This window comes from Vulpes lagopus, chromosome 2 (genome assembly GCF_018345385.1).
Source record: "Vulpes lagopus strain Blue_001 chromosome 2, ASM1834538v1, whole genome shotgun sequence".
Classification (NCBI taxonomy): Eukaryota; Metazoa; Chordata; class Mammalia; order Carnivora; family Canidae; genus Vulpes; species Vulpes lagopus.
The window spans coordinates 123,940,432-123,967,753 of NC_054825.1; the positions used below are offsets into that span (position 1 = coordinate 123,940,432).

At 40.7% G+C, this 27,322-nt stretch overlaps 1 protein-coding gene across 3 annotated transcripts in view; it reads right to left on the bottom strand.

The window, feature by feature from the left end:
• PTPRK (protein tyrosine phosphatase receptor type K) overlaps nucleotides 1-27,322 on the bottom strand; it is a 553,399-nt gene that overhangs the window by 62,675 nt on the left and 463,402 nt on the right. The window contains exon 14 of one of the 3 annotated variants that reach the window (XM_041730431.1): nucleotides 17,928-18,555. The exons of the other annotated variants lie outside the window; for them this stretch is intronic. Coding sequence (XP_041586365.1) covers nucleotides 18,434-18,555 — 122 coding nt within the window. The 3' untranslated portion in view covers nucleotides 17,928-18,433. Of the gene's footprint in view, nucleotides 1-17,927; nucleotides 18,556-27,322 lie in introns of those variants that run through there. 3 annotated transcript variants of the gene reach the window in all.

Below are 27,322 nucleotides of genomic sequence, written 5' to 3' on the forward strand. Positions count from 1 at the left end.
CTCAGCGGGGAGTCCACTTGGGGATTCTCTCCCTCTGCTCCTCCTCTGAGCTCTCTCTTGTTCTCTCTCTCTCAAATAAATAAATATTTTTTTTTAAAATGCCATATGTGCATATTAACAATTACTCCAAAATTCCTAGCCAAAGACTGATATCTAACTACTTTGACAAAAAATGAGCTGAAGTTACAAATAGAAGAATCAGGTGAAATCATAGAATCTACTCTTTTTCTGAAGTTTTAATTTAAATTCCAGTCACTTAACGTACAGAGCAATATTAGGTTCAGGTGTACAATATGGTGATTCAGCACTTCCATACAACACTCGGTGCTCATCCCAGCAAGTTCACCCCTGAATCCCCATCATCTATTTAACCCATCACCCCCCACCCACCTCCCCTCCTTTTTTAGCAACAAGATAATTCCTTTACTTCTGCAACAAAATAATTCCTTCAATTTTGCATGGATAAAGATTAGCCTTTCTTCTAATTCTTTCCTTTTCTTAACTTTTTTTCCATTTCCTCTTCTAGATTATGTTCACTGTGTTTGTTCCAACTCCTTTCCGCATCATACATCTACGAGACGTCTCCAAACAATCTACTTGTGTCTGCAGGAAACAAGGACGGTAGTGTGGAGGGGACCCCACCAGGCTCTCCACATTCACTTGCACATCCACGTTGCATCTGTGGTTTCAAGCTGCATTTAAGGAGGTCTGGGGGATGAACGGGCAAAATTCCACCACCCCCCCCCCCCGCCTTCATCAAGAGTGGACCCAGAGTCAGAGAAACTCAATCCAAATTGGCACATGAAGGCTGGCCCCATCTCTCTCTGATAGCGAAATGAATGGGCTTTGACAAAGGGTGTGAATTTTCCTGTGAACAGGCAGGTGTCAGGTGATGTGAACAGAGCCCACTGTTTTGTTTTGTTTTTTTTCTCAATGGTGGACATGTTTAACTACTAATGGACAGTAGGAATGAGCAGGTCTTACTAAATAGTGATGCCAAGCCCATGCTAATTGGAGACATATTCTATCCTGGGTTTCAATTTTATTGTATTCAAAGAAAAAATACTCTTACCTTTGCAAGGTATCCTTATACCACAGGGGGATTTAATAAAGGGAGCCAGTCACAACATACTCTCCCTGGAAAGGAAACCACGCTGGATGTGGTCCCTCTAGTCATGATATTATAACCCACCTCAGTTTCACTCCTTAACCTCCTCTAACCTACCCCACAGACCTAAAGAAATGGAACAGCTGGCCGATGACTGGGGGCTCCAGTTTGAAACATGAAAGGATCCAAAGGGTAACACATTCTTCTGAGGGGACATTTGATCGTTTCGAGAAGGAGTGAGAGTCTGAAGACTCTCAGGTAGCTCTGAGAAAGAAGGAATGGGGAAGGAAGGAGGAAGTGATGTCCTTATAGAAAAACTTCTTTTCTTGAGGTCTAAGAAGAGAAAGATAGTGTTGGTAAGGAACTGTGAGCTATTTGAATCAGCGAAATTCCTTAATGCGTGTTCCTTTTTCACATACTTATTCAACCTTCCTTCAGGACAAAACCTCAGATAACTATGTTGTTTTTTGAATCATTTGGTCTCGTGGAACAAAATGGAGCTAGATAGGAGGCCAGAAAGGGATGGGCCTGATGTGCTTCATTTTCTTGGATTTGGAAAACCATCTGGCTCTCAAAGTAGATCAGCAAATTATGATCTTAGGAATCCTCTTGTTTCCCAGAAACATTTTTTTTTAAGGAAAAAGATAAGTGCTTCCCTAATATATGTTTGCAATACAATAAATATACAACTTTAGTATTCAGTTTTAAAAAGTGATAATATTTTTATAGTGTGCAAAACTACTAATCTCTACAAACTACAGGATAACTAAAGAATTTACAGAGCATTCTAGGCAGCCCCCCATAGTAAGGACAAACATTTTTTTATTTTTCAGCATAGCTAAGTGAAGATAACCACTCTTGGACAGGAACAGAGAGGGTGCCCGGCTATATTTGTGTGCCAACTAAGATCGGAGAGGACAGTGGGGAACCTTTATCTGAGATCAGTGGTCACCACTCTTATTTGTGAGACCTACACATGGATGTGGAAAGCAATTCCCTCTTTAGGGAGCACCAGACAACCTCAGATCTATGGTCCACCTGCATCTACTAACTTCTGACTTTGAACTCACACTTTCCTAAAGTCAAATTTTATCTGTCAAGTCTATCTAGAAGATGGATTCATGGTCTTAACCTCAATACATTTTCTCTGTTTTGCTTCAGCTATAGCCTTGGTGTTTCCCATTTCTCTTCCTACCTGTGGTAGTTATTTTGTATCAATTATGACTGGGCCAAAGGTCCCCCAATTTATGCTTAAACATTATTTTGGGTGGATCTGTGAGGATGTTTCTAGAGAAGATTGGTCTTCCTCAATGTAGGTGGACTTCCAATCATCCACTGAGGGCCTGATGAGAACAAAAATGCAGAGGAAAGGAGAACTAGCTCTCTCTGACTGTTGAGCTGAGAAATATAGAAAGGCCTTCTGCTGTCCTTGGACTGGGCACCAATTCTTGTGGTTTTTAGGTCTTTGGACTCAGACTAGAACTGCACCAACTGTCTCTCTTGAGTCTTCAGTTTACAGATAATAGATGTGGAACTTCTTGGCCTCCATAACCATGTGAACTCATTTTTCATAATGAATTATGATAAATCCCCTTTTGGTTTTGTTTCTCTGGAGAATCCTAACATAATACGCATTGTATTTTTTTTAAAAAGGTTTTATTTATTTACTCACGAGAGGCACAGAGAGAGAGAGAGAGACAGAGAGAGAGAGAGGCAGAGACACAGGCAGAGGGAGAAACAGGCTCCCTGCAGGGAGCTGAATGTGGGACTCGATCCCGGGACCCCCGGGGTCACGCTCTGGGCTGAAGGCGGCGCTAAACCGCTGAGCCACCTGGGCTGCCCCTATGCTGCTTCGTATTAACTTCACCACTGGATTGGCCCGCCCATCATGTTTATATGTTCTACATTTTGCTATGGTTTCCCATTAGAATTCTGCTGGAAAATATTCTTTTCACAGATAAGATAAAAACAAAGAAACAATCACTTTTCATCTAGTCTATTTTAAAACAGAACTATTTGATCCCTTAGTTTTACAAATAGAGAACATCCCTAGGGCAATCAGATAATCCACAGATTTTAGTCTCTGTCCATCCATATTTTTCTTTGCAAAATAGGCATTTAACCTACTCCTGAAGTTCAAAGCTACTTAAATATTCGAAGTCCTAACAGTAACTCGATCCTTTAAGCACGAAAACATTTCAACCCCAAGAACATACTAAAATAATTCCTTGAAAGCAGTGTGTAAACATCTGGACAAATCTTATCCTATCCCATCACCATGTACTTCAGCAATGGAAAGTCTATTCTAAGCACATGACCACAACTACTTGCATTGTAACAGATGATGTTCTCAATATAAGATTATGTTGCTATGGTATCAGCAAACCATGATCTTATGAATTCTTTTGTTTACCAGGAACATGAATAATGGAAAAAAATTAATGGTTCTCCATTATGCCTTTGCATTTACAATAAATGTAAATTTAGTATCAACTATGGACATTCATTTACTGTTTTATCAGTGTATGACACCAAAAGTACATTTTAGCTAATCTGATCATTCCCAGAATTTACCAGTAGACTCTGCAGCATTATCACTATTATTTTTGCAGTTCATTAACATACACGAACAAAATGAATATGAGAGAATAATATGTGAACTGCAATATTTACCCTTTCAATTAAGGTCACATGCCGTGCTAGTTTATTTTGCAATACAATAAGTATATCTTTGACATATGTGGAATAAATTCTGTAAAGCTAAAGGAATTTGCCAGTCTTTTTAAATTAGATTATCTCCAGCTATTTCCAAATCCTCAACAAACAGTGACACAGAGTTTTGCATTCTGCATGTATGAACTTGGCTGACAACAGAGATTTGCATAAGACATTCTTTCCCTGTGAGGCCAAGTTCCGTTTTTCTTCATTAGTTTCTATGAATTCACATTCCAAAGTCTCTGATTCAGACAGATTGTTTTCTCCAACTTTTGTTATATCAAAGTTATTTAAGCTGAACCTCAAAGGAGGCAAGGCATTCTTATAAATCTTTTGCTAAGTTTTCTACCTTATAGAGGAAGAATAAGTAAACTCATTTAAAAGAAGACGGAAATCAATGGTTTGTTGATGAGAAAATCCTGGTTCTATTCTAGCTCAAATAAGATAAAAAGCTGACTAAACTGCTACACCTCGGAAAAAAAGGTCATAAAATAATTTTCTATCTACATATTTGTTTCCAATTGCCACCGAACAAATCTACACAAACTTGGTGGCTTACAGCAGCATGCATCTATTCTCTTAAGAGTTCTGGGCACTGGAAGTCTAAAAGCAGGCTCACGGAGCCAAAATTAAGGCATCGACAGGGTTACACTCTCTCCAGATGCTAAGTCCCTTCCTCTGCCTCTCTCGCTTACAACAGACATGATTGGATTTAGGGCCTATCCAGTTAATCTAGGACAATCTCCCCATGTCAAGATCTTTAACTTCATCCTCGCATCTGCAAATACACTTTCCTTATGAGGTGACATTTACAGGTTCCATCTGATTGGGTGGCCCTTTACTCATGAAGTCTACTTGCTTTCCAATGTGTCTGCATCAGAAATTTTCAAGGTACATACGTTACGTAATCAAGAGAATCTCAAGGGAGTGAGAACCAAGTGATGGATTGGATTAACTTGCCTATCCAGTTAATCTAGGACAATCTCCCCATGTCAAGATCTTTAACTTCATCCTCGCATTTGCAAATACACTTTCCTTATGAGGTGACATTTACAGGTTCCAAGGATTAGGAACTGCTAATCTGGTTGGGTGGCCCTTTATTCATGAAATCTACTTGCTTTCCAATGTGTCTTCATCAGTAATTTTCAAGGTGCATATGTTACGTAATCAAGAGAATCTCAGGGGAGAGAGAACCAAGTGATGGTACTGAGAGACAGGAACAAGGAAAGACAAAGATTACTGTTTGCCACATTTGACAGATCTTGCAGGCAGGTCTGCTTCTCTTTATTCCCGCATTGTTTCTATTGATAATGCTCCCTCAGGATGCTCCACATCCTCATATGCATGGTAGCTACAGAAGGCCCTGTGACATGCTTCAAAACTTTACTCTCCTATGTGTATTGTGTGGATGTATTTAAGTCATCTTTCCTTTAAATCAGGTAAGATTACACGATATAACAGTCATAATAGCTGTTGCTCAGCAGCTGAAGGAGTCCCACTGGCTAGGGGATGACAATCCCTTGTGGACTCCAAGCTTATGCTCATAAAGCCCTTACTGGGCTCACGGCATCCCAATACTCCAGGTTCATGGGCTTCTTCATCTGATCCAAGCTCTTCTGGATATCCAGACCTTAATGGATCTGCTCTGTGGCCCTATCTCTCTCTCTTCTCCAACTCCAACTAAGCTCTTTGGTTCCTTCAACGTCCACCTCAGGTCTATTTCTTCCATAAAGATTTCACCACTTGCCCTAGTGACATTCATATAGCAGAATCTCATGGTCTTTTCAAACACAGTCTTGATTATTCCTCATGTTATGCTTAAATATGCATATATTGCCTCCATGACATTATAAGCTCCTTCAAGGCATGAACGGTCTCACTCAAACTGACATTCTCTGCCCTGGTGCCCATCCCTACCTGTCTACCTCTTGTGAAAGAGACTTCCATCTGACCGAGACTAACAATTAACTAAGCTTGTTATGGACTTTGGGCAAAGTATTTCTGACTAAACGACTTTGCTTACCTAGTAAAATTATAAAGCAGAGAGATGATCTCTTCTAATTCCTGGTTAAAAAAGAGGTTTTTAACCTCTTTATTTATATTTATTTTTTTTAAATAAATACATATTTATTTCTTAGGAGTTTGAATTCCTGAAGAGGGACAAGCTTTAAACTTGAAATTGGTATTTTAGATAGCTACCCAGAATGAAAATTACCTTTTCAAAGCAAGAGGAATAACTGCTAAAGAAATGCATTATAGCGTATGCTTTAGTCTTTCACATGACAGCATTTCTGTGGAAACATAAAACTATTTTAAAATGTATATTCAAATAATATGTGGTATTCACATAGCAAGCCTTACTTTTATTTTAACATTTCAAAATATAGGAGATCACAGATAAATATATTTTATCCAAGCCACGAAACATAGAATCATTATTTGTTAAGCAAATACTTGAGTGTTTTGACATGCCAAGCGCCGGGTAGATGCTGGGGATGTATCACCCAATAAGATAGAGAACCTATCCTTTTAACTTAGAGATGGAAAGAGACAAAAAGAGATTATAATGAATTGTGGTAAGTCCTCTAACATGAAAGAGAGGGTACTATAAGAACACACAAGAGAAGACTCTAATTGAGTTTGGGAATAAGAAAAGATAATTCTATTGAGGCCTCAAGGATGTGTGCCAGTGAGACAAAGTTGTTGAATATATAGATATTACAGTCAGAGGGCTGTAACTCTGAAGAGAGGTCTGAGATAAGAGAAACAGGTTTGCAAGCCATTCTAAGCGTACAATAATGTGATTGCAACCGTAGTGAATCCTGTAGCGAGAGTACAAGAGAGGAGGGTCAGACCCAAGTTCTGAGGGGAAGTTACAAATGAAGGCAAGCGGGTGAGTAAGCATTTCAGACAGGTTCTAAGGTCTTTTTGCAAGAAGCAGTTAAAGACAGCTTAGTGTGGCTAACTAGTGAGGCTACACTTAAAATCCAGGGTACAACCAGATAATGCAGGACTTTGCAGGCCAGACTGAAGACTTTAACCTTTACTTTAAGAGAATTTGGAACTCAGTATAACAACTGGAAAAGAGTACTGACATTTTAGGCAAGGCATATAATCAGATTTGGATTTTTAAATGCTTTCTCTGGCTCTCATTATGGAGAATTTAAAAAGAAGAGGAAGAGGGCAATGGTGGATGTGGGAGGACGGGTTGCAGTGACCAGGTGAGAGATGAAGGTGGCTCACTCTTAACTAGCAGCAGTGGAATTGGCGGGGGGAGTAGACAGATTTAAAAAGTGTAGGCAGGGGACTCAATAGTGACTAGTTGACTAGTTGGCTAGGAGAGGTTAAGAGAAGAGAAAAATCATCCATCATTCCCGAGTAGTTGAGCTACTCAGTGGGTGGCAGTGATAGAAATTGAGATGAGAACAGCGAAATAGGAACATATTTTAGGGGAGAAACATCAGATCAGGTTTGAAGTTCTTAAGTCTAATGTGCCAGTGAGAAGGAAATACTGCAGAAGCAGGGCTTTAACTCAGAAGAAGTGTCTGAGATTAGAGAAACAAGTCTGCAAGCCATCCTAGTACAGAACACGATGGCAGCTGTGGTGAAATTTTAGAGGGAATCCAAATAAGACAAGAAGAGGGCCCATATTCAAGCCCTAAGCAATTCTGAAAGAGGAGCAAGAGCTAGCAAAACATGCTAAGAAATTGTGGGTGGAAAACAGAAAAACCCATGATAGTAGGTTACTACCAAAGAAGCCAAGGAAAGCAAAACTCTTGGTTTTGTCCTATTCTAGGTCTGGATAAACAGGGGAAGTGTTTACACAAAGGGCTATTTTTAATTGTTATTTTTAAGTCTGAGAACTAGAGGGCAAAGAACATGTTTATCTGGACATTGTCAAATTGCACAAAAGACTTAAGTTTTTTGTTAAGTAAAAATACAGATGTTGTTTTAAATCTCATGCACTGGACAAGTCACTAAGCACCATGTATCTCAAGTGTATAATCCACTTACAGATTCCAACTAGGAACCGACATGGAGTATTTTGGGGGACCAAGTTGAAAACACAGTGATAAATTATCAAAATTCTCCAACAAAAGTTTATGGTCTGTGAGAATTTCATCTACCTATGTACTTTTGTATCTAACACATTACATCTAGCTTGGATTTTTCTAAGACCTCTCCTAAATCTCTTATAAGTATATAGGTTTTTCTGTTGTTACACTTGCCAATGGATCCGGTCTGACACTGTTTCCAGATCAGAGAGGCAGCAGGAAAAACCTGAGTCAGGAAAAATTGCCGTGTACTCTGGAAAGTTACTCTGCTTTTTTGAGGCCTACTTTTCTCATCTTTAAGTGGGATAATTCTTGCTCTCTAGGTTTCTTTTGCAGATTATTGAATATAGATTTAAAGGGCCTGGGAATGCTTGGCACAAAAGACAACTTCATACAGAGTTATTAGCATCACTATTAGGGAGTAAAAAAATTGCTGGCATGCGACACATCATATACTTGGTCAGAACACATAATTTTGAAAAAAATATTATTGGCACCTATTATTGGCACCCTCTTTGCATAGTATGTCCCATGCAAATCTTGTTGTTGTTTTCAGGACAGAAAAAGGATTCAGCAGCAGGTGAGAAAGTTACTATTCATTTCATGTAGCTTATTTCCGTTGCAACAAGTAGAACATATCCTCACACTGAAATCGTGGCTGACCCAACACTGGCACCAGGTCCCACAGCATTTACTCCGTTTGTATTTGCTAATTTATTTAAGAAATGTTTTTGAGCATCTGCTATGCTAGCTGCTGAAGGCAGAGTCCCATCCTACCCAAGCCCTGCTCTTAGGGAGCCTGCAAGTAGACAAAGACAGAAGCAAATAATCAAGATTGAGCTCAATGCCACAAAGAAAAAAATTATTCCTCTTCTAGACTTATATTTCAGAGTGCCCGGAGAGCTTGTGGACTCTTCTCGATGGACCTCACTGCTTCATCTCATCATTCACACCAGTTACTTGCCTGGTCCCATGAACCTAAGTGGCTAACACAGACCCACTGACAGGAGAAGAAAATCCCTATCGCCGTGTGATGACTGAAGTATTCTGACTTTCCCATCATTTCTTGGAATGATGGGTCTACTATTTCCTTTAAAAGCAGACTTTGCTAGCTGGTGTCCCATTAGACAGAACTGTTTGTCCATTGGGCAGACAGGTAATTACTGCCTGGCTGTTCATTAGTTTATTCACTGAAGAAATATGCACGTTGGGCAATCATGGAAGCCAGGCGGTGTAGTTGGCACATGGAGACGAGTAAGACAGCGCCTACCTTGAAAGAGTTCAAGAAGGCTTTCAGGAAACTGCTTAAAAGTCAAAGTGACCTTTAAAAAAATTTTCCCCACAACTTCCTCTCTTGAATGAGTAGTTAAGAGCCTCATAAATGCCAAGTTCTTCTAATACACTAAGTTTTCAGTTAACTTTTGCAAGCACCTATGAGGCAGGTATTTGTACCTTTTCTTCTAGATAAAGGTGAGGACACAGAGGTTGGTCTTACCTCCTTCTCTCCTGAAACATCTGACTGCAAGTCCCACTCATCTGGATCTACCTGCGATTACATGTGTGGTTCTTCTAACCCACAAATACAAGCCTACTACTGCCCTGTCGGATAGCCTACAAAACTTATTTTCCAGGGAAAATAAAAATGAGAATCTGAATCGAATAAAATATTTCTATCGGTGTTCACTTAAACACTTAAAACAAACACACATAATAATGTGGAAAAAACTCATGATATAATAGTAACTATAGATAATTACAAATTCCAATCACAATTATGGAAACTATTTCTGTAGGCATTTGATATGAGAAAGGAAAAAGGCAATAGTTGTTCCTCGGATATTGTTTTAAAAACACTTTTTAATGTTACCATATTGTTTTAACAGTTTTTAAAGCAGAAGAGAGAAAATGAAACTGTAAACTTCTGTTGAGAGTTGGTCCATTTTGCAGATAAAGTTTACCTCCGAGTCTTACTGTCCGTCTATCGTCTATCACCCTGCAGCGGTTTACCTTGTAGTCTAATGTCTCATCAATTTTTCTACATATTCTTCTCTGAATATCTCATTAACTTTCATGTCTACATACTTTTGCTCATGTCGTTCCCAAAGTCTCCGATCCGTCCCATGAGCTGGTCTCACATGTCATTTTGTACAGAGTTCTGTTCTGTGTCTGGGTCTCCATAGCACACCCGGCAGGGTTCTCACTACTCAACCCCTTTAAAACATGAGCTACATCTTATTCCTTTTTATTCTCAATATGGCAGAGAGCAGGTGTGCCACCAAATTTGGCTAATTATTCTTGTACGTTTCAAAAGTGAGAACATTTTCATTTCATATGATTTTTTTTCCCAAAAGCCATAATTACTTTTATTAATTTCAAAGCCAGAAATGTGGAGTAAACAAATTAGACATTTTCCTTCAACTGTCCACCACTCTGAGTCTGGCCCAGAAGTCGATCTGAAACTTCAGATTATCTTGATAAGCTGCTCTCACAAATTGAACAATCAGAAACATCCTTCATGACATCTTACAGCGAGCTCAATGATCTAAGCCATGTGTATGACATTTTGCTAAGTAAACACAGTTTCTTTTTTTCTTTTATATGATGTTTGGATGGTTTCTGATTTCGGGTTAGGATAATAGATGGATCCCGTCTAATATCATCATAAGTCTGTTCCCTAATCTTGTCACCATCCTAATTCTCCGGTGAGCTGAGAATTCAGATTCAAAGTAAGGCTGGCATTGTGCTGGACCACTTGGGAGCAGTTAGCCAATAGAAAGTCAGACTTCCTACCTTTCCCACACTTCAAAATACCTGTGAGTATCATGTTCCAGATGTGCTGGAGATGGGAGGACGAAAAATAAAAGATGACAGGATCTACACTCTCAATAAGGTCACTGCCTTAGCTTAGCTTCCCTAGAAGCAGAGCCTGAAACATGGGTTCAGGTGCTCGTGATTTAAGGGAATGCTCTCCAAGGGAAGGAGACAGGGAAGGAGCGCAGGACTGGAAAAGCAGTGAAGTGAGCATGTGGTCTCAGCTGGGGTGTGACCTCAGCCTCATCCCATGGGGGAGCTCTGGAGCATGAACTGCTCTGGACTGGACCTCATCCTGAATGAGGGCTCTGCACCCCCATGTCATTAGCTGTAGGCTGACAGGGGTGGCAGGTGCACATGTGACCTGAAGCAAAGCAATTTTATTTATTTATTTATTTTAGTTCTAAGTGATTCTGAAGAACAGGGAGGAGCTGTGAATCTTTAGCAGCTGACACCCACAGAAACCGGGGAATGGGTCTGTAGGCTTGGTCAAAGACATCTGGCCAAAGCACTGGAAATAAAGTCACACAAGAGCACAACCTCCGAGTGACAGCCTAACGGGCTCTTTAAAAAGAACAGAAAAGCAGCAAGAAAAGAGACACTTTGAAAGACACACATCGTAAGATTTCTACCGTAATGAGCAGTGTTTCCAGCTCAACCAGAAGTTGTTCATATTTATCTGTACGTCCTGCCTTTTTTTTTTCTTAATAATAAATTTATTTTTTATTGGTGTTCAATTTGCCAACATATAGAATACCCAGTGCTCATCCCGTCAAGTGGCCCCCTCAGTGCCCGCCACCCGTCACCCCCACCCCACTGCCCTCCTCCCCTTCCACCACCCCTAGTTCATTTCCCAGAGTTAGGAGTCTTTATGTTCTGTCTCCCTTTCTGCTATTTCCTACCCATTTCTTCTCCCTTCCTCTCTATTCCCTTTCACTATTATCTATATTCCCCAAATGAATAAGACCATTTAACATCCTGCCTTTATGTCTGATTCTTCCATTAGCCGACTGTGTCATGTGACACATGGATGTTTCTTAGTTGCTGGTTTCAGCTGTGCGTCTTGACATGGCTTCCTTGGATTATTTTAATCTTATCAAAATGTCTCAAACTGAAAAAGGTTGGTTTCTTCATTTCTACAGAACAGTCCCACATGACCAATCAGACAGCTGCTGGATTATTCTCTAAAAAGTAGCTCATTATTCTCTGCACAAAGCATGTGCATGTCGGGTTTGCTTTTTACTTCCGTAGGTCAGAAACCAAGTTCAAGAAGAATTTCAAGCTGCCATGAAAAGAATCCTCACAAGTCAAAAATGTATTTGCTAAACTTTTCACATGGCAACTATTGTGAACGTCTGAACATTGCATGACTGGGTCACAGCATCCTCCCCCCTACCCCACCTTATCGAATATTTTTTTCCCCAAACAAATATTTATTAGACAGTCCAAAGAAATACAATGAGAGATATGGCAGAGAAAGTGATGAAATAAAGTGAAACTTCAAGTTTGGAAGAGATTTAGACAGTATCACATCAGTGAAACTTTTTTTTTTTTTTGAAGATGGGCTCCACGCCCAATGTGGGGCTTGAACTCACAACCCTGAGATCAAGAGTCCCGTGCTCTACTGACTGAGCCAGCAGGGGGCCCTAGTGAAACTTTTAACAACAAGAGAAATTGAGAAAAAGAATATATTTTAAAATTTGATGCAGAAGCCCAAGATCGGAGATCAATGAGAGGGCAGATCCAGTGGCCGAAGCAGGGGTAAGAGACCCAAGCCTCTGACTTCAGCTTGCCCCACGTCCGCAAGACGCCTGGTCCCCCTGGAGCTACATTCAGGCAACCCAGATGCTGACCGACGCTCTGGCTGTGGTCCCGCTACCAGTTCAGAGAACCCAGGTCATCTGATCGCACACCTGGGAGGTTTCCTCTGACGCCACAGCGAAAAGGATGGCTCCTGCCCCCTTAAACTTTGCACTTCGTCTGTAAAGGAAATAAATGTACAAAATGATATGCGATGTGTGACCTTAATGCCATGTAAAGGCTACAGAGTGACTGCTGCCAATTCAGGAGGGAAGGAAGGGTTCAGGAGAGAACCGTTCTCAAGAGAAGCTGGTGAAGCGATCTCAATGTAAAATTTCGGGATGTCCTCTGTAAGGACAGATCATGGCAGTTTCCTTTTCCTTGGGGGGTGGGAGGGTGGCTGGGGGGTGGGGTGGGCAGAGGGCAGCTCATGAGAAAAAGTCAGGTAACCAAGACTTGAGTTCCATTTTTAAAATCACCCGTGCTCCTGTCCCCGCCAGCCACCCACCCCAAGGTCAAAGTGAGCTTTGCCTTCTTTTCTCTTCCTTCATCTTTTCTGATGAATTTCAGTTTGTAAATTTTGAACTAAGGCAGCTTAAGAAACATAAGAATTTAAGGATGGCAAAGACAGATGGTGTTTCTCTCTACTCTCTTTCCCCGTAAGAAAAGGATCCGGCCGGTTGGTCTAGTCACTCGCCCGAGTCCACGTTCATCCTCACCCTGGCGTGCCCCCGCGGTGTCCCAGGTACTAACTGGGTGTGGCCAGGTACTAACTGCACTGTCCTGGGCCCCGCCGGACCACAGGCGAGCAGCCGTCCCCGGAACAAGGCCTTCCTGGGGTGGGCAGGTGTGGTCTCAACAGTTCAGTATGTCTGGTCCTTGCACCTGCTGTGCTCTCTCAGAATCCTGCCTGCTTCGGACCTCTGCCCCGTTCCTGACTCCCAGCTCCTGCACCACGCAGACCGCAGAGGCTTCTTCTGGCTGCTGCCTCTTGCCCCCAGACGGCTTTTGAGCTCTGCCTTCGGCTGCGTCTTCCTCCCAAGGCAAGTCTGCTTGGCTTCTGTCCCAGCTTACCCCTGCTTCTGGATTCTGGGCTGTGTTCAGGAGCCTCCGCGTGGTTTTCTTCCTTCTGGCTCCTGGCTCTGTGTGAGGGGTCACACTGCTTCCCACCAGCTTCCCCAATCATCTAATTCAGCTCAGTTAGTAGGAGATCTGCTGTTTTTGCTAAAGGTCTGTAAAGGCCACCGTTCTGATAGCTTCAGCAAGTCATACTTCTGGGGGACGAGGAGAGCAATTCTAAACTCTGATTATAACCCAAGAAATTCCCAGCCAAACATATGGGGCATTCACAGGGTCTGACTTGCCCATAAGTTGATGGTAACCAGATTTTTTTTTTTAATCAAATAAACATCAAACATGAACAGTCAGATTAAATGCTCAGGGTGAGAATATTCACCTCTTTAAGAGGATGTCTAGAGCAGCAATTCAGGTTTCCAAGCGCCGAAAGGTTCTGGGGGTCTACAATTTGCTTTTGTTTTTAAAGTATCAATCCCATGAAGAAAGGGGTCGGATGGCAGTCTGGTTACCGGAAGAACATGAGGCACAGGGACGCCCATCATGTGAAAAGCCAAAGCACAGGACAGTATTGCCTGGACCTGGTACGAGATCTTATCCCCCTGGAGGATACATACTTTTTCAAAGTTTAATTTTGATTCCCCCTGAGTGTACCCTGAATTGGTTCTAAGCTACGTGATCTTCCCAGGGAAAAAGCAGTGAAGGTTTTACATCAGAACCGCTGATGGGAAGTTGGGTGAAGACAGCATGGGCTCTTGGGAAGTGAAGGGGCAGTATATGGGGAGACCTCAGAGAAAGAATGAGCACATTGTTAGTACTTCTGAATTGTTTCCAGTCCTTCATATTCTCCGAGGAGAAGCCTGGAAAGCACTACCGATCCTGGTACATCAGGGTAACACCTGGGGCCTGGCGCAGACGCCACAACTACACTCTTAATTTCGAAGTGGATTTTGTTGGGGGCATGTCTGGAGATGCTGAGGTACGGGGGGTAGATAAATTATGGTAGGAGGTAGCAGTGGTTGAAGTCAGATTGAGAGTATGGGAATCTAGCTGACAAATCTCTTTCCGAGGAATGTATGCTCTGTTCAGACTTCATGAGATCACGGCTCTCCTCACCGTGTTCACCTTGCCAGATTCTCTGAGGATTTTTCAACAGCACGTGTCTGCAATTATTGCATGCAGATGAATTTTCGTTTTACTGACACACAGATGTAGAAGTTCAGTGAAATGGTGGTTTTTATGTTGAATAGAACATTATGTATTATTAAGGAAAACGTGGTGAGTAAGGGTCAATTTCACAAGTCAAGAAAGGTTTTGTTGACAGTATTGGGTCTGACCAGGGTCCTACCAGGGACACGAGGATCTCAGTGTCTCATGGATCACACACCTTCATGTAGAAAGGAACGCTCCTTTACCCTTGGGACCAGCTCCCCGAATGAAGACCAGGCCTCCAGTACCAGCTCTGCCCCGGTCCACAGCCATGTAGACAGGGTTAACTCGATCATCCTCAAAATGATGTCATCCATATAATGTTTTTGATACCAAGAGCAGTGCATTAAAAAAAAAAAAATCAGCAGAAATAACTATATGCACAGCTGAAGCAATTAGAGTCTAAATGCAATTAGAGTCTAAATGCACCTTAAAAAATTTTATTTATTTATTTGTGAGAGAGTGAGCGAGCAAGAGAGAGCATGAGCTGGGGGAGAGGCAGAGGGAGAAGCAGACACCCCACTGAGCAGGGAGCCCAATGCAGGACTCGATCCAGGACCCTGGGATCATGACCTGAGCCCAAGGCGGATGCTCAACCACCGAGCCACCCAGGCATCCCTAAACGCACCTTCTTATAGAGAAAGGCAGGCAAGGCAGCTCAGTCCACTTTCAGAAATAACCTAACAACATGATAGGAAGCGATAACCTCCATTCCAATTGATAACCGATTTCTGATCAGCAGCAGTTCAACCCAAGTGCTCGGTATGAGCTTCCCTTGGACAAAGGGAGAGAATCAAGATCTTCATCAACAAAATGTATCTGCATGGTTGCGTTCTTATATTTTCATACTTAACAGGTTGTATTCACTTACACATTCACTGTTCACGCAGTCGGTGCAAAAATATTAAATATCTAGAGCACTGTGAAGTCAGCCAGTTGGTGTAGAGACGGACACAAAAGAAGAAACCGGTCTGAGTTCTGCGAAACCTCCAGGCCCCAGAGATTTTAACACAGGCCGTCAGCGATGTTTCACTGCTTTGAATACTGAAGACGGTTAAAGTCTTATATTTTAGGATTCCTCTTTGGAGGATGGAACAGTTGTGTCAGATACTATTTCCATTTTGTTTTTATTTTTTTTAAGATTGATTTTATTTATTTATTTATTTATTTATTTATTTATTTATTTATTTAGATTTTTATTTATTTATTCATGAAAGACACAGGCAGAGGGAGAAGCAGGCCCCATGCAGGGAGCCCGACGCGGGACTCAATCCCAGGACTCCAGGGTCATGCCCTGGGCCAAAGGCAGGTGCTAAACCACTGAGCCACCCAGGGATCCCTCGTTTTGTTTTTAATTTGAACAAAAAAGGCAGGGACATCAGAAGATAAGCAAGATGTGCTGGCAGAGACTTGGAGTTAAGTATTTAGTCAGGTCTTGAATGAATACTTGGGCATTAACGGAGTCAACCGTCTACATCGAAACAGCATACGTGGGCACACGCACTAAGGAAGCCCTGTCTGAAGGAAGGCTGTGCTTCTGAGCCATGGGGGCCACGGGAGAAAGACCTACCATGAAGAGAAGGATGCGAGTGGGAAAGACGAGAAGATTTTGAAATGACTGCGTGTTGTCTGTGTTGAAGAAAAGTCAGGGCTTATTGCCTGCTGCTTAAAAAGCTGTCCTCCCACTCCAAGGACATTATCGATTAACGAACAATTACGTTCTTTTTATGAAACATTACCAAATCCTTGGTGAGTGGCTTTTGCCACTGTCCGCCTGGATACAGGATGGCAGCAGGGTCTTGCTAGAGCATAAGGAAATCCAGATTTCCACTTTATAATTTGCCACTTGAAGATATACTTATTAACGTATGTCATGCCCAAGTGTGGCATGTCAGAGGTTCTGTTTTAGGGACTTAAAAAAATATACATATATATACACACACATATATATATATTCTGACCTTTCTGTGCTCCTAAAAGCTCCTCGGCAAGATTTTTCTTGGAAGAACCCAATACAGACGGATGTCCAAAATAAGCAGTGGTGCCGCAGATCCAGTTCCACGACGGGGGTTCTCAGAAGGGCAGATGGTGACCTTGGGAGGCATCCAGAAGAATGTATGGGGAGATTTTGGCCTCCCAATGATTAGAGTCGAGGCTCTATGATATCTCAGGGTGGGAGAGGGAGTCCAGACAGTCTGCATTACCAGTTGCTGCATTTTCAGAGTCTGAGAACAACAGCAGAGTGTTCCTTTGTCTTCCATGCAGTTGTGTCCAACCATTTACGCAATGAGGTTCACCTTATTTGAAGTGATTTCCTTTAGCTCTTCTCCTCATATTAAGGTAAGGAACTTTATTGCTTTACGTATGTCGGCACACGGAGTGGGTTCTGTTTCACGAGAGTGAAGGTCTTACAAGAGTTGTATGTGGGGACGGGCAGGGCTGCAGAACCTCTGCCCTCAAACATGCCTCAAAACGTGAACATGGGAGACAGAAGCCAAGAAAACCACTGAGCTTTACAAGATTGATATTCTGCGGGGGGATCATCCTCGTCCTGGGAGCAGCTACATCTGGGAAATCTTTGGAGACAAACACCTGAGCGTTTTGCATCCCCCGAGTGTGGGATGCTGTTTGCAACATCATCACGTAGGGAGCACGGACTTTACAGGTGAGCAATGATTACTCAAATAAAATTCAAAAACTATTTAAGAGAAGTGATGCTGTTATCCATACAGAAAGGAGAAAAGTTTCATCAAGAAAATGGCCACAGAGAGACTGTGGAAAGGTAATAAGGGGGCGAGTCTCTCGAGACTGCTGATGCTTCATGCACCGCGTGACAAGGATGGAATAAGATTATCAAATAAATATGGGAAATAAAAAGTCAACAAGATGGAGCCAAACCAGATCCATCCCCAAATTATAGGGGATCCTTGAAAAGGACTACCAATCATCCCTGATTTGATTTTTTTTTTGTTTGTTTTTGAAAGTAAAAGTAAATGACCCCATTTCTCTCTGTCTCCTTCCTTACTCACTCTTTCATTTGTGCTTGGAAGGGAGTCTTGTTCCCACTGCCACCACCTCCCCCACCCTTTCATTCTGGACTAATCAGATCCCCCTACCTCCTCGCAGTGAGCAGCAGTCCTGCATATCTGATCAGTAGGGCTGCGTCTCCATCCCTGATAGATCCTCTTTGAGAGGAACAAGAGACATTATATACTAAGTCATTTAAGTCCCTCCAGATAAAGACTGAACTAATTTACATCTCGGGGGAAATTTGAAACTGGAATCTCCCATACTGAGGTCCCTCTACTTCCTGCAGAAAGTTAATTTAGGTCATTTTCCGATACCCTGCATGACGAGCGACTGTTCCTGTGAATGGACCCAAAGAAAAGCATGATGCAAATGTGGAGCAAATCAGTCCCCTGAGAGGGTGACCCGGCCGCGGCTCCAGAGCTCTCGGCGCCTCCTGGAACACCTCCCTATCGACGTTTAGGAACCCGTATCTTCAAATAATGCTTAGAAAATCAAACTGAGCGTTTCTTATTCATACGATACTTAAACTTTAGAAGGTCTAGGGTAATTAGGATTTTACTCCATATTTCTTTCAGTCGAGTCTTTATTTAGAAGAGGAAAAATAAAGAGAAGACAATTATATTTTAATCATCTACAAAAACCTGTTTAGCATCATTTCGGTCAATACGTGTCTCTTGATCCTGACAGGTTGTGCCAGGGAGATGAGCACATCACTGGTTCCCTGGTCAGTTCTAAACCTGAATTCTTCTGAAACTAAAACAGAAATGATTAATAGGTTAGCAATGTGCAATAGGCTTCTGTTTTCTCTGCGATGAAATACTTTAGATGGCTGTGTGTATTGTGGTGAACTCTTCTTCCTTAAGATTTCTACAATTGAGAGTAAACTAAAAATTTTGCTTCACAAAAAATCTCCATGTGGCTTTAACACTGGTTTCTGAAACCATATGTTCTTTATCAACAAACAGGATATATAGCTTAGATGTTTCCCAGACAGCATTATATTGGACACTGAAAAAGGACTTCTATCAAAACATCTGGTAAACAGAAGTCAAAGGGAACTTAAGTGCCAACATGCATATTTTCCTGACTTTTTGGTTCCCACCTGGTTATGCATCTTAAAAGAGAGGTAACTGTTTTTTTTTTTTTCCAGGAGAAATTTAAAATACTGATGCACTTTATGTATTTTTCATGATTGCTGCAGCATTCATCTTGTTGTCATTCTGCAAAGTGCGTGAATTTTTCAATTAACTACTTAACAAAAAAAAGTTATCTTAGCAATGAGTCTAAAAATACTTTCCACATTTGCCTGTGGCTTTCTTGATGAATTCCAACTTATTCCTCTGGCTACTCATGCTTCCCTCCATCTTGATAATTTTGATACACCTTGTTTGTTGTTAAAAAGCAAAGAGTAAAAAAAAAAAATAAAAATAAAAAAAATAAAAAAAATAAAAAAAATAAAAAAAAGCAAAGAGTACAGTTTTATAACCTCTAGGGATGCTGCACTACTCAACGTAAGAAAATCTAAAGAAATCTGAAATCAGAGACTGCCAGTGATTAATAAGAGCTTATCACAAACCAAGACGATTTAGAATCCGTAAGAGCTCAGGAATTGTTACAGAACCACTTTGCACTCAAAGATATTCCAGACCAAACTAAAGTACTTCTAGGCTTTCCCTAAGCATCGGACTCCAGTAGAAGCAAGAGCTTGGGATTTGTTAGTTTTTTTCATTCACCAACTTGGAACAAAATGCTACCTATAAATTGAAGAGTTAACTACATTCAAGCGATCGTCTCCTCATTCTTTAAGGGACAGTTTTAAAACACATGGTGGTGTCATTATGTAAATCACTTGAGAATAAAACGTAATAAAATGTTAACCACATTTATTTACCCAGTACATAACCAAAATCTTAGAAGACTGGTATCAGTTTGTAGTGATAAGGGTTGGAGAAACAAGCATTCTTCTATATTGCTTGAAACATAAATCTGTATAATTCTTTTTGATTCTAATTTGGCTGTAATTATTTTAAAAGATATACACATCATAAGACTTAGAAACATTGCTTCTAGGGTCACCTGGGTGGCTCAGTGGTGGAGCGTCTGCCTTGGGCTCAGGGCCTGACCCCAGGGTCCTGGGATCGAGTCCTACATCAGGCTCTCCACAGGGAGCCTGCTTCTCCCTCTGCCTGTGTCTCTGCCTCTCTCTGTGTGTCTCTCATGAATAAATACATAAATAAAAGCTTTTAAAAAAAGAAACATTGCTTTTAGAAATTTATCCTATAATAAAGAATGTAATGATCATCACCAAGGATGTTTTTTCCATTACTGCACGTAATCGCAAGAAACATAAACAACCTTAAATGTCTACCAGAAGAGGAAGGATTAAAGACACGTTTATACAACAGCATATCTGTATTCTCTAACATGAAAATATTTTCAAGACCTGTTAAGTCAAAAAAATAAATAAATAAAAGCCTTAAACTCTCTTAGAATGTCAGCAATTTCAAAAATCTCTATATTTTTACTCTATAGGTAGAAATAGAAGTATATAGATATACCTTGATGATCATAAATAAGTCTGGAAAATATCCCACATTAAGTAAAGGTAAAAATTTTTTACAAGACAACATCAGACTAGGGATTTGTTTTAAAAAATCTGGACCAAAAAGCCTACATAATTTTCACACGAGAACATATTTACTTAAGGGAAGTCATTAGGACATTCTAGATAATAGCTGATCTGTATACAGGCTGTAAACATTCCACCAAAATGAAAAGGGAAGCATCCTATTTGCAAGAATACATCTCGGCAAGGCCGAGGAATCTGCATGAGGAAGAGGATATTTCATGATTGAGGACAGATGCGGCCACCGATGACTTTTGTCCCCCAAATCACCATTCATCCCGCGCAGTCAGTGCACACGGGGTCACGCCTTCCACCCCTCGAGCGCCTGGGACGCTCGGCTTGGAGCCGGCGGGGACTGAGGGCAGCCCGGACGCTGGCCAGTGAGGCCCACCTTGCCGACTGTGCAGTGTTGGCAGCTGGAGACACGGCCGGGCCAGGGCGGCCAGCGACGGCCCGGGATGCATCTGAGGGGTGACTGCGGGTCACCACGATGAAGACATGAAATTTAAATGAAAAAAAGAGAAAACAAACACCCTGACCACAAGCAATAAAGCAGCTGTTACCATGATCACGTAGGAAAAACTGATGAGCCAGGGAAGCCTGGGGCATGGCCTGCGTCCCGGGAGAGGACGTCTTGGCCACACGACCCTCAGGACCTTTGCTTTCTCCCTTTCTCAGCTCGGCACAGAGACCCCTGGGCGCCCGGCTGGCCCAGCAGCACCAGGCAGCGGGCCCTTGGCCACGGGCCGATGCTGCTCACGGCCGGCGGGGGACAGGGGACACCGGCCCCGAGGGCCTGGCCCGCTGGACTGGCCCCTGGGGCTGGAGCGGCCACCACGAGCCCCGGGCTCCTGGGGACACAGGTGCACGGCCAGGGGGAATCGTCGGGCGGCAGGCAAGGCCTCGGCCACGACACTAACGGCCACCAGGGCCACGAGGGCCACCGCCCGGCCCCGGCCTGGCCCCGAACCGGTGTCTTCACAGACGAGCGGGCTTCTTCGTGTCCGTACTGGCTGGGGGGTGCCACTCGGTGCCACCGGGTCAGCACGACGCTTGGATAAAGGGCAACAAAATCTCAGAAGTGAACAAGGTCCCAAATGTTGAGGCTCCGTCAAGAGAGGGAAAGAGAGAGGGAGAGAGAGAGAGAGAGAGGAAGCTCGATCCTGGTCGAAACGGGAGGTGGTAAATCTAGAACCATTTAGGTGTTCGGGCGACAGCATCCGCTTTCTGTTTTCAAAACGAACAACACGTTAAACTATGTTATATGCTCTACTATGTGACTTTTTTTTATATCTCATTTTCACAAGCCCCGAGAACTTTTTGTTTTTGGAAGAAATGAGGAATTCTCCATGGTTTCCGTAAGAGTCATAGAGGCTACACGTTTCCTTGAGAAAACCGATCACCAAAAATGTTAATCTAAAAGTTTGACTTAACATAAATTAAAAAATGTGTCATTCAGTATCTTTTCCTCCTATCAATCACACATAGTGGTCACTGCTTATTCAAGAAAGATCCAATTAACTTTCCACTCTAATGCCATTTATTCAATCAGAGAGATAATCTTTAAAGTAATCCACATTTCATTAAAAATTGAATAGAATGCATAATATCAGACACTAAAGTGGTAGAGGACAGAGCATACTTTGTCTACTAAGGAACAAAAATCATAAACCAATGCTCTGAAACACATTTGCTGAGTGTTATAATAAGGCCAAACTGGATTTTAATCTTTTTTTCCCCCTACAATAGGATAAAATATAGAAAAAAAAAAGAGAGAGGCAGAGCTCTTGTTACCATAATATTGCAATAATCCTTCCCATGTGGGGATTATTAAACAGGTCTCTAAAAAAGACCTGTTTTTAATTGCTAAGAAGAAAAATATTTTAGGTTTTCTGTAATTTAGCATTTGCTTTCTTCAAAATCAAAAGATTAAAATAGGGAATCTTACCGCCACAATATAAAGATACTAATAATTATCTATCTATCTATCATCTATTATCTATTATCTATCAATCTATCATCTGTCATCTATTATCTATCAATTATCTATCATCTATGTATCTAACATCTATCTGCCTGTGTCTCTGTCTCTCCACATATATGTATACATACATGTGTGTTTCTAGAAAGGCCACACTTCAACACTGCTTGGAAAACTCCTCACCTACATATCCAAGTTCATTGTTTATACATTTTGCTTCCCCCGCCACAGTAGGACATCACTCAGCTACATTTCTGCCACATAACAAAGACCCCCCTTTGCTTTGGTTTCCAATAACATGGTCCTTATTTTCCTCTGAGCCCTTGCTGCCAGACACTTTAAACATTCATATTTCTACTAAGTCTGTTAAAGGCAATCTAGGCTTTTTCTCTTATGCCCTCCAAAATTCTTCCAAGCCTCTGCCCACTGCCCAATTCCGAAGTCTCACAGCACTTCCGAGTGCCAAAATCTGCAGTAGTTACTTTTTACGCTGGAACAAATTACCACAGAGCTGTGGGTTAAAACAACACGAATTCATTATCTTACAGTTCTAGAGGTCCCAAGTCCTACATGAGCCTTGAGGGACTAAAATTAAGGTGTTGGCGGGCCTGTGTTCCTCCCGGAGGCTCAAGGGGGAAAGTGGTTTGCCTTTTCCAACTTCCTGAGGCCACCTGCATTCCTTGGCTCAGAGCCCCTTTCCGTTTCCACAGGGCACATCCCTCCAACCCGCTTCTGTCCTCACCCGCCTTCTCCGCGTCTGACCTGCCCACCTCCCACCTAGAACTCTTACGATTACACGGCATCTACCTGGACCATCCAGACTAATTTCCCCATCTCAAGATCCTTAACTGGACACATCTGCAAAATTTCTTTTGCCATGTAAGGTAATCTGGAGATTAGAGTATGGCCATCCTTGGGAGGCCATGGCCGTGCCGTGTTCCACCATAGAGCCGCCAACCAAGGATTACTGTGATTACAAACCACTCTCTTACTTAATACGACATAATTCTCTAGAAATGATAACAGGTTCAGTTTTGACGGACAGCTTGCAAAGAGGGATGGTGGGGAGAGATAATCCTATCACCAGATGTTTTGCCCTCTTTGCTCTAACAGATAATGTTGTTTCCCATCCTTCCCCATCAGCGTCTCGGGAATGTTACATGAGTAGTAAGGTTACTTCATTCTCTTTAGTGACCGAAGCAATATTCTAGAATTAAAGGCAACAATTAAGACTTTGCTGTTGATAATATTTGAGTGAAACTCTAAATTATAAAATTCTCCCTGATAAGCAACTTAACGTCCTCACTTTGATGCCATCAGTATACACTGCCAAATAAATGTCTCTGAATTATTTTTAATTACATTACAGAAATGATTACTATCATGGACTTCTGGTAATCATATTGCCTTGGCTGACACGAAGATGGGGGCTGAACACATATTGGTATTTAAACTGGTGATTCTAGACAGGCTGTGCGGAATAAGGGCGCTGTATTTAAAAAAAAAAAAAAAGCACAGGGGGTTGGTTCCTGTTCCTTTCAACAATCTATTCTACTTTGGAAAATCAAATCCTAAATGAAATCAGTTTTCTCATCTAAAACGTGAGGGCATGACTCAGATCAGGGATTCCAAACATTTTAGTGTAAAATCATTTTACAAAACATACTAAATGGAGTATGTTTCACTAATGTAAGTTTATAAGTTCACATTTATTTACCAATACCATTTGCATCATTTATAAAACCATTCGGTAAAAAGAGAAGAACCATTCACTGTTAAATTTGAAATCGGGGGTTATAAGTGGTAGCTGCAGTATGTTTGGGACGTATTTATTTTCATATTCTTTTCATTGCATGTAATCAATATCCGCATTTGCAAATGACACTATCACTTTAGATACTCATTTTGCAACTTCCAGATATACTTAAAAACAGAGGCAGAGGAGAAGTTTTATTTTTACATTATATGTAAAATAAATATATGTACAATATAATGTACATATATGCATTATATATACATTATATGTATATAATATACATGTAATGTATATAATATACATGTACTATACATGCAATGTACATTATATAATATACATCACATGTATATTATATGTGTATTATATGTACATTACATGTATAGTACATGTATATTACACATATAATATACATTACATGCATATATTGTACAATATAATATAAAAATAAACTTAATTTCTTTCAGAAATAAAGAAACTGAACAGTAAACCTTAAGGAAAGATATTAGGTAATATTCTGCATACAGCAGATTGGTGTATATAAGGATTTTTTTCAGCTTTAAAAGTACTTTATTACAAACATAGAGTACATGCTCTGGAAGTCCCTAAAATGGTTGCAAAATGAACTAGGAATATCTTGGGAATATATAATTGCTAAAAATAATAATAAATGAATATACTAATTAGATAAATAAATTTTAATTGCCTTAAGACCGAGATTAGAATTTATCACTTGCCAGAAATTTCCTATTTATAACCTTTGCTGTTTTTGAAAATTCTCCACTGCTTTAGTAGAATACTTGCATAATACGCATATTATGCATACAATTCATATTGTATTTTTTCTAGTCTTTAAACTTTTCTCAGGCCATTATATGTGTCATGAATTGTACCATAAGTTTTTCCAAGCCAGGACTTCTATATCACATGCTTCCTCTGTTTATAGTAATGAAAATACTTTCTACCCAGTTGGGGGCGGAGGGTTAAAATTTTACTTTTTAAACTTGTTCTCCTTATGAAAAAAAAAAAGCAAAAATTGATATAAGAAATAATGAAATTTATAACTCAGGCAAAACTTTCAACATTTTGACTATTCTAAGAGTATAGTCTAGTTTAGATGGACGGGAAGCAAAAGCTGACTGGGATACTAACAGGGCAAGAATTTTATTCCTATTAATTTTTTCTTTTTCTGTAGAAGCTTAAAAAGAAAATAAGCACTCAAAATTATTTCTAAATTATTGCCAATAAAATAAATGTAGCAGAAAAAAGAAATTAATGTATCTTTAGGACATTAAAAAGTAAACAATTCTGGACAACAGTATTCATCCACCCATCTATCCATTCTAAAGAGATTTATATTAAGCATCAGGCACAGATAAAACAAATATAAACAGATTATCACCTCTAGCCTTGTAAACCTTATAGCCCCTTCAGATGATTCCTCATTTTACAAGATATCTGAATAATAAACAATGTGGACAATGTCATTAGACTTTGAATCCACCATAGAAATATTACATTTTTATTCAACTCTGGTTTTGCAAAAACAAAAGGTTGTCTTTGTTTCTCAAACATGTTGAAAAATCTATTAGCTATCAATTTTCTAGTAACTTTCTCTATATTAAAAAAAGAAAAAGAATAATTTACAATAAGGCCTTTGACAAAGCACCAGGAAATACTGGTGCCAGCAGAGGTGAGTTCCAAGCCATGAATCACTGATTTAAGCTTTATTAAAATTAGACTTGTTCCCAGCTTGGTTTCACTTAGATATGCTTTCATGTCTCTCAGGCTGTAGTCTATTACTAACATATTTTTCTGTAATTTCTTCCCTTCTGAGTTCAAGAAAAATGAAACCCCAAATCAGATTAATTTTCGAAAGCTAGTACACAGATCGAATAGGTGGGAAGAATGATGGACACTTGTTCTGTTGCAGGAGAATGGGGTTTGAGTGCCAGCAGGAGCACTCAGGCATTCAGATGAGAAACAAAGTCATTCTCACGGATTGCAATTTTTCAGGAGAGTTTTCTGAAAGCCTCTTCCATCCTTGCTTGGGACCAAGAAAAGCCACACCCCTACCCAGAGTTTCTTAACGGCCAGACTTAACTACCATAGTTGACCTTGGTTTCCATCAGCTTAAAAAAGTGGCATAAAAGAATCTGACATTTCTTCCTGATGCTTTATCACTTCCTTCGACGTGTAGCTGGTGAAACATAAAGCATCTTAGTACAATTTTAAAAATTAAGGTTAGGATTTTGGACCCAGGAGCCCAATTAAATATATTTTTTTCTTTAGATCTCACCCCTGCTTTCACTCCACCCTCTGCCTCGGTTGTGAGCTAAGAGATACAGCACAGAAGTGCATTTTAAGAGCCGAGATTAAGCTCTACACAAGTTCAAATTCATCTGTGGGAAATATGGTGGGAACAAATTCAGTCGAGTAGCTTCTACGCACATGGCCCAACCAACTGGAGCTTCTATGGCTTTACTGCAACTTCTTGACAGACTAAGTGTTCTTTTTCTTCTCATGTTTGTTATTTTTGAATGTCTGATCACTTAAAAAGGCACTTTTATCCATCTGCACACTCAGAGAGAAAAGGGCACAAAGAAAAATTTGACAAAAGCAGCATGAGACAGAATTAAAGTTATGAATATGCTTTAAAAAATCCTACTTCTTATCCAGTAATTAGGCAACAGACAGCAAAAGAGGAAAGAACAAAGTAAATTAAAATATTACCAATGTCTGTATATTCTATTACATATTTTGAGTAAAATCTTCCAAACATACCTACTCTTTCATGACAACTGAATTTTTCTTAAGATTGGAATGCATGTTTAAAATGCATGCTAGCAATGAAGCAAAGATATTTCTGAGAGATCAGGGAAGAAGGCATATCATCATTGTTTAAAATAAGTAATATGCTGAGTTAATGATCATCTGACTCAGACCATTCCCTGGACAGGGATACATAAAAGGAATTAAACCCTGGTTACAGCCATCCCTCACAACCACACGTCAACTTTAGGTTTATCAAAAGGATGAATAAGCTGGTAATAAGTAAATGGAGGAACGGAAATATGTATGCCTTAGCTTTCGGGATTCCCCTCTTTCCATAGCTTCTGGTGAACTGTCTGGGTTCTTCATTTCTAGCTCTCTCTGAAGG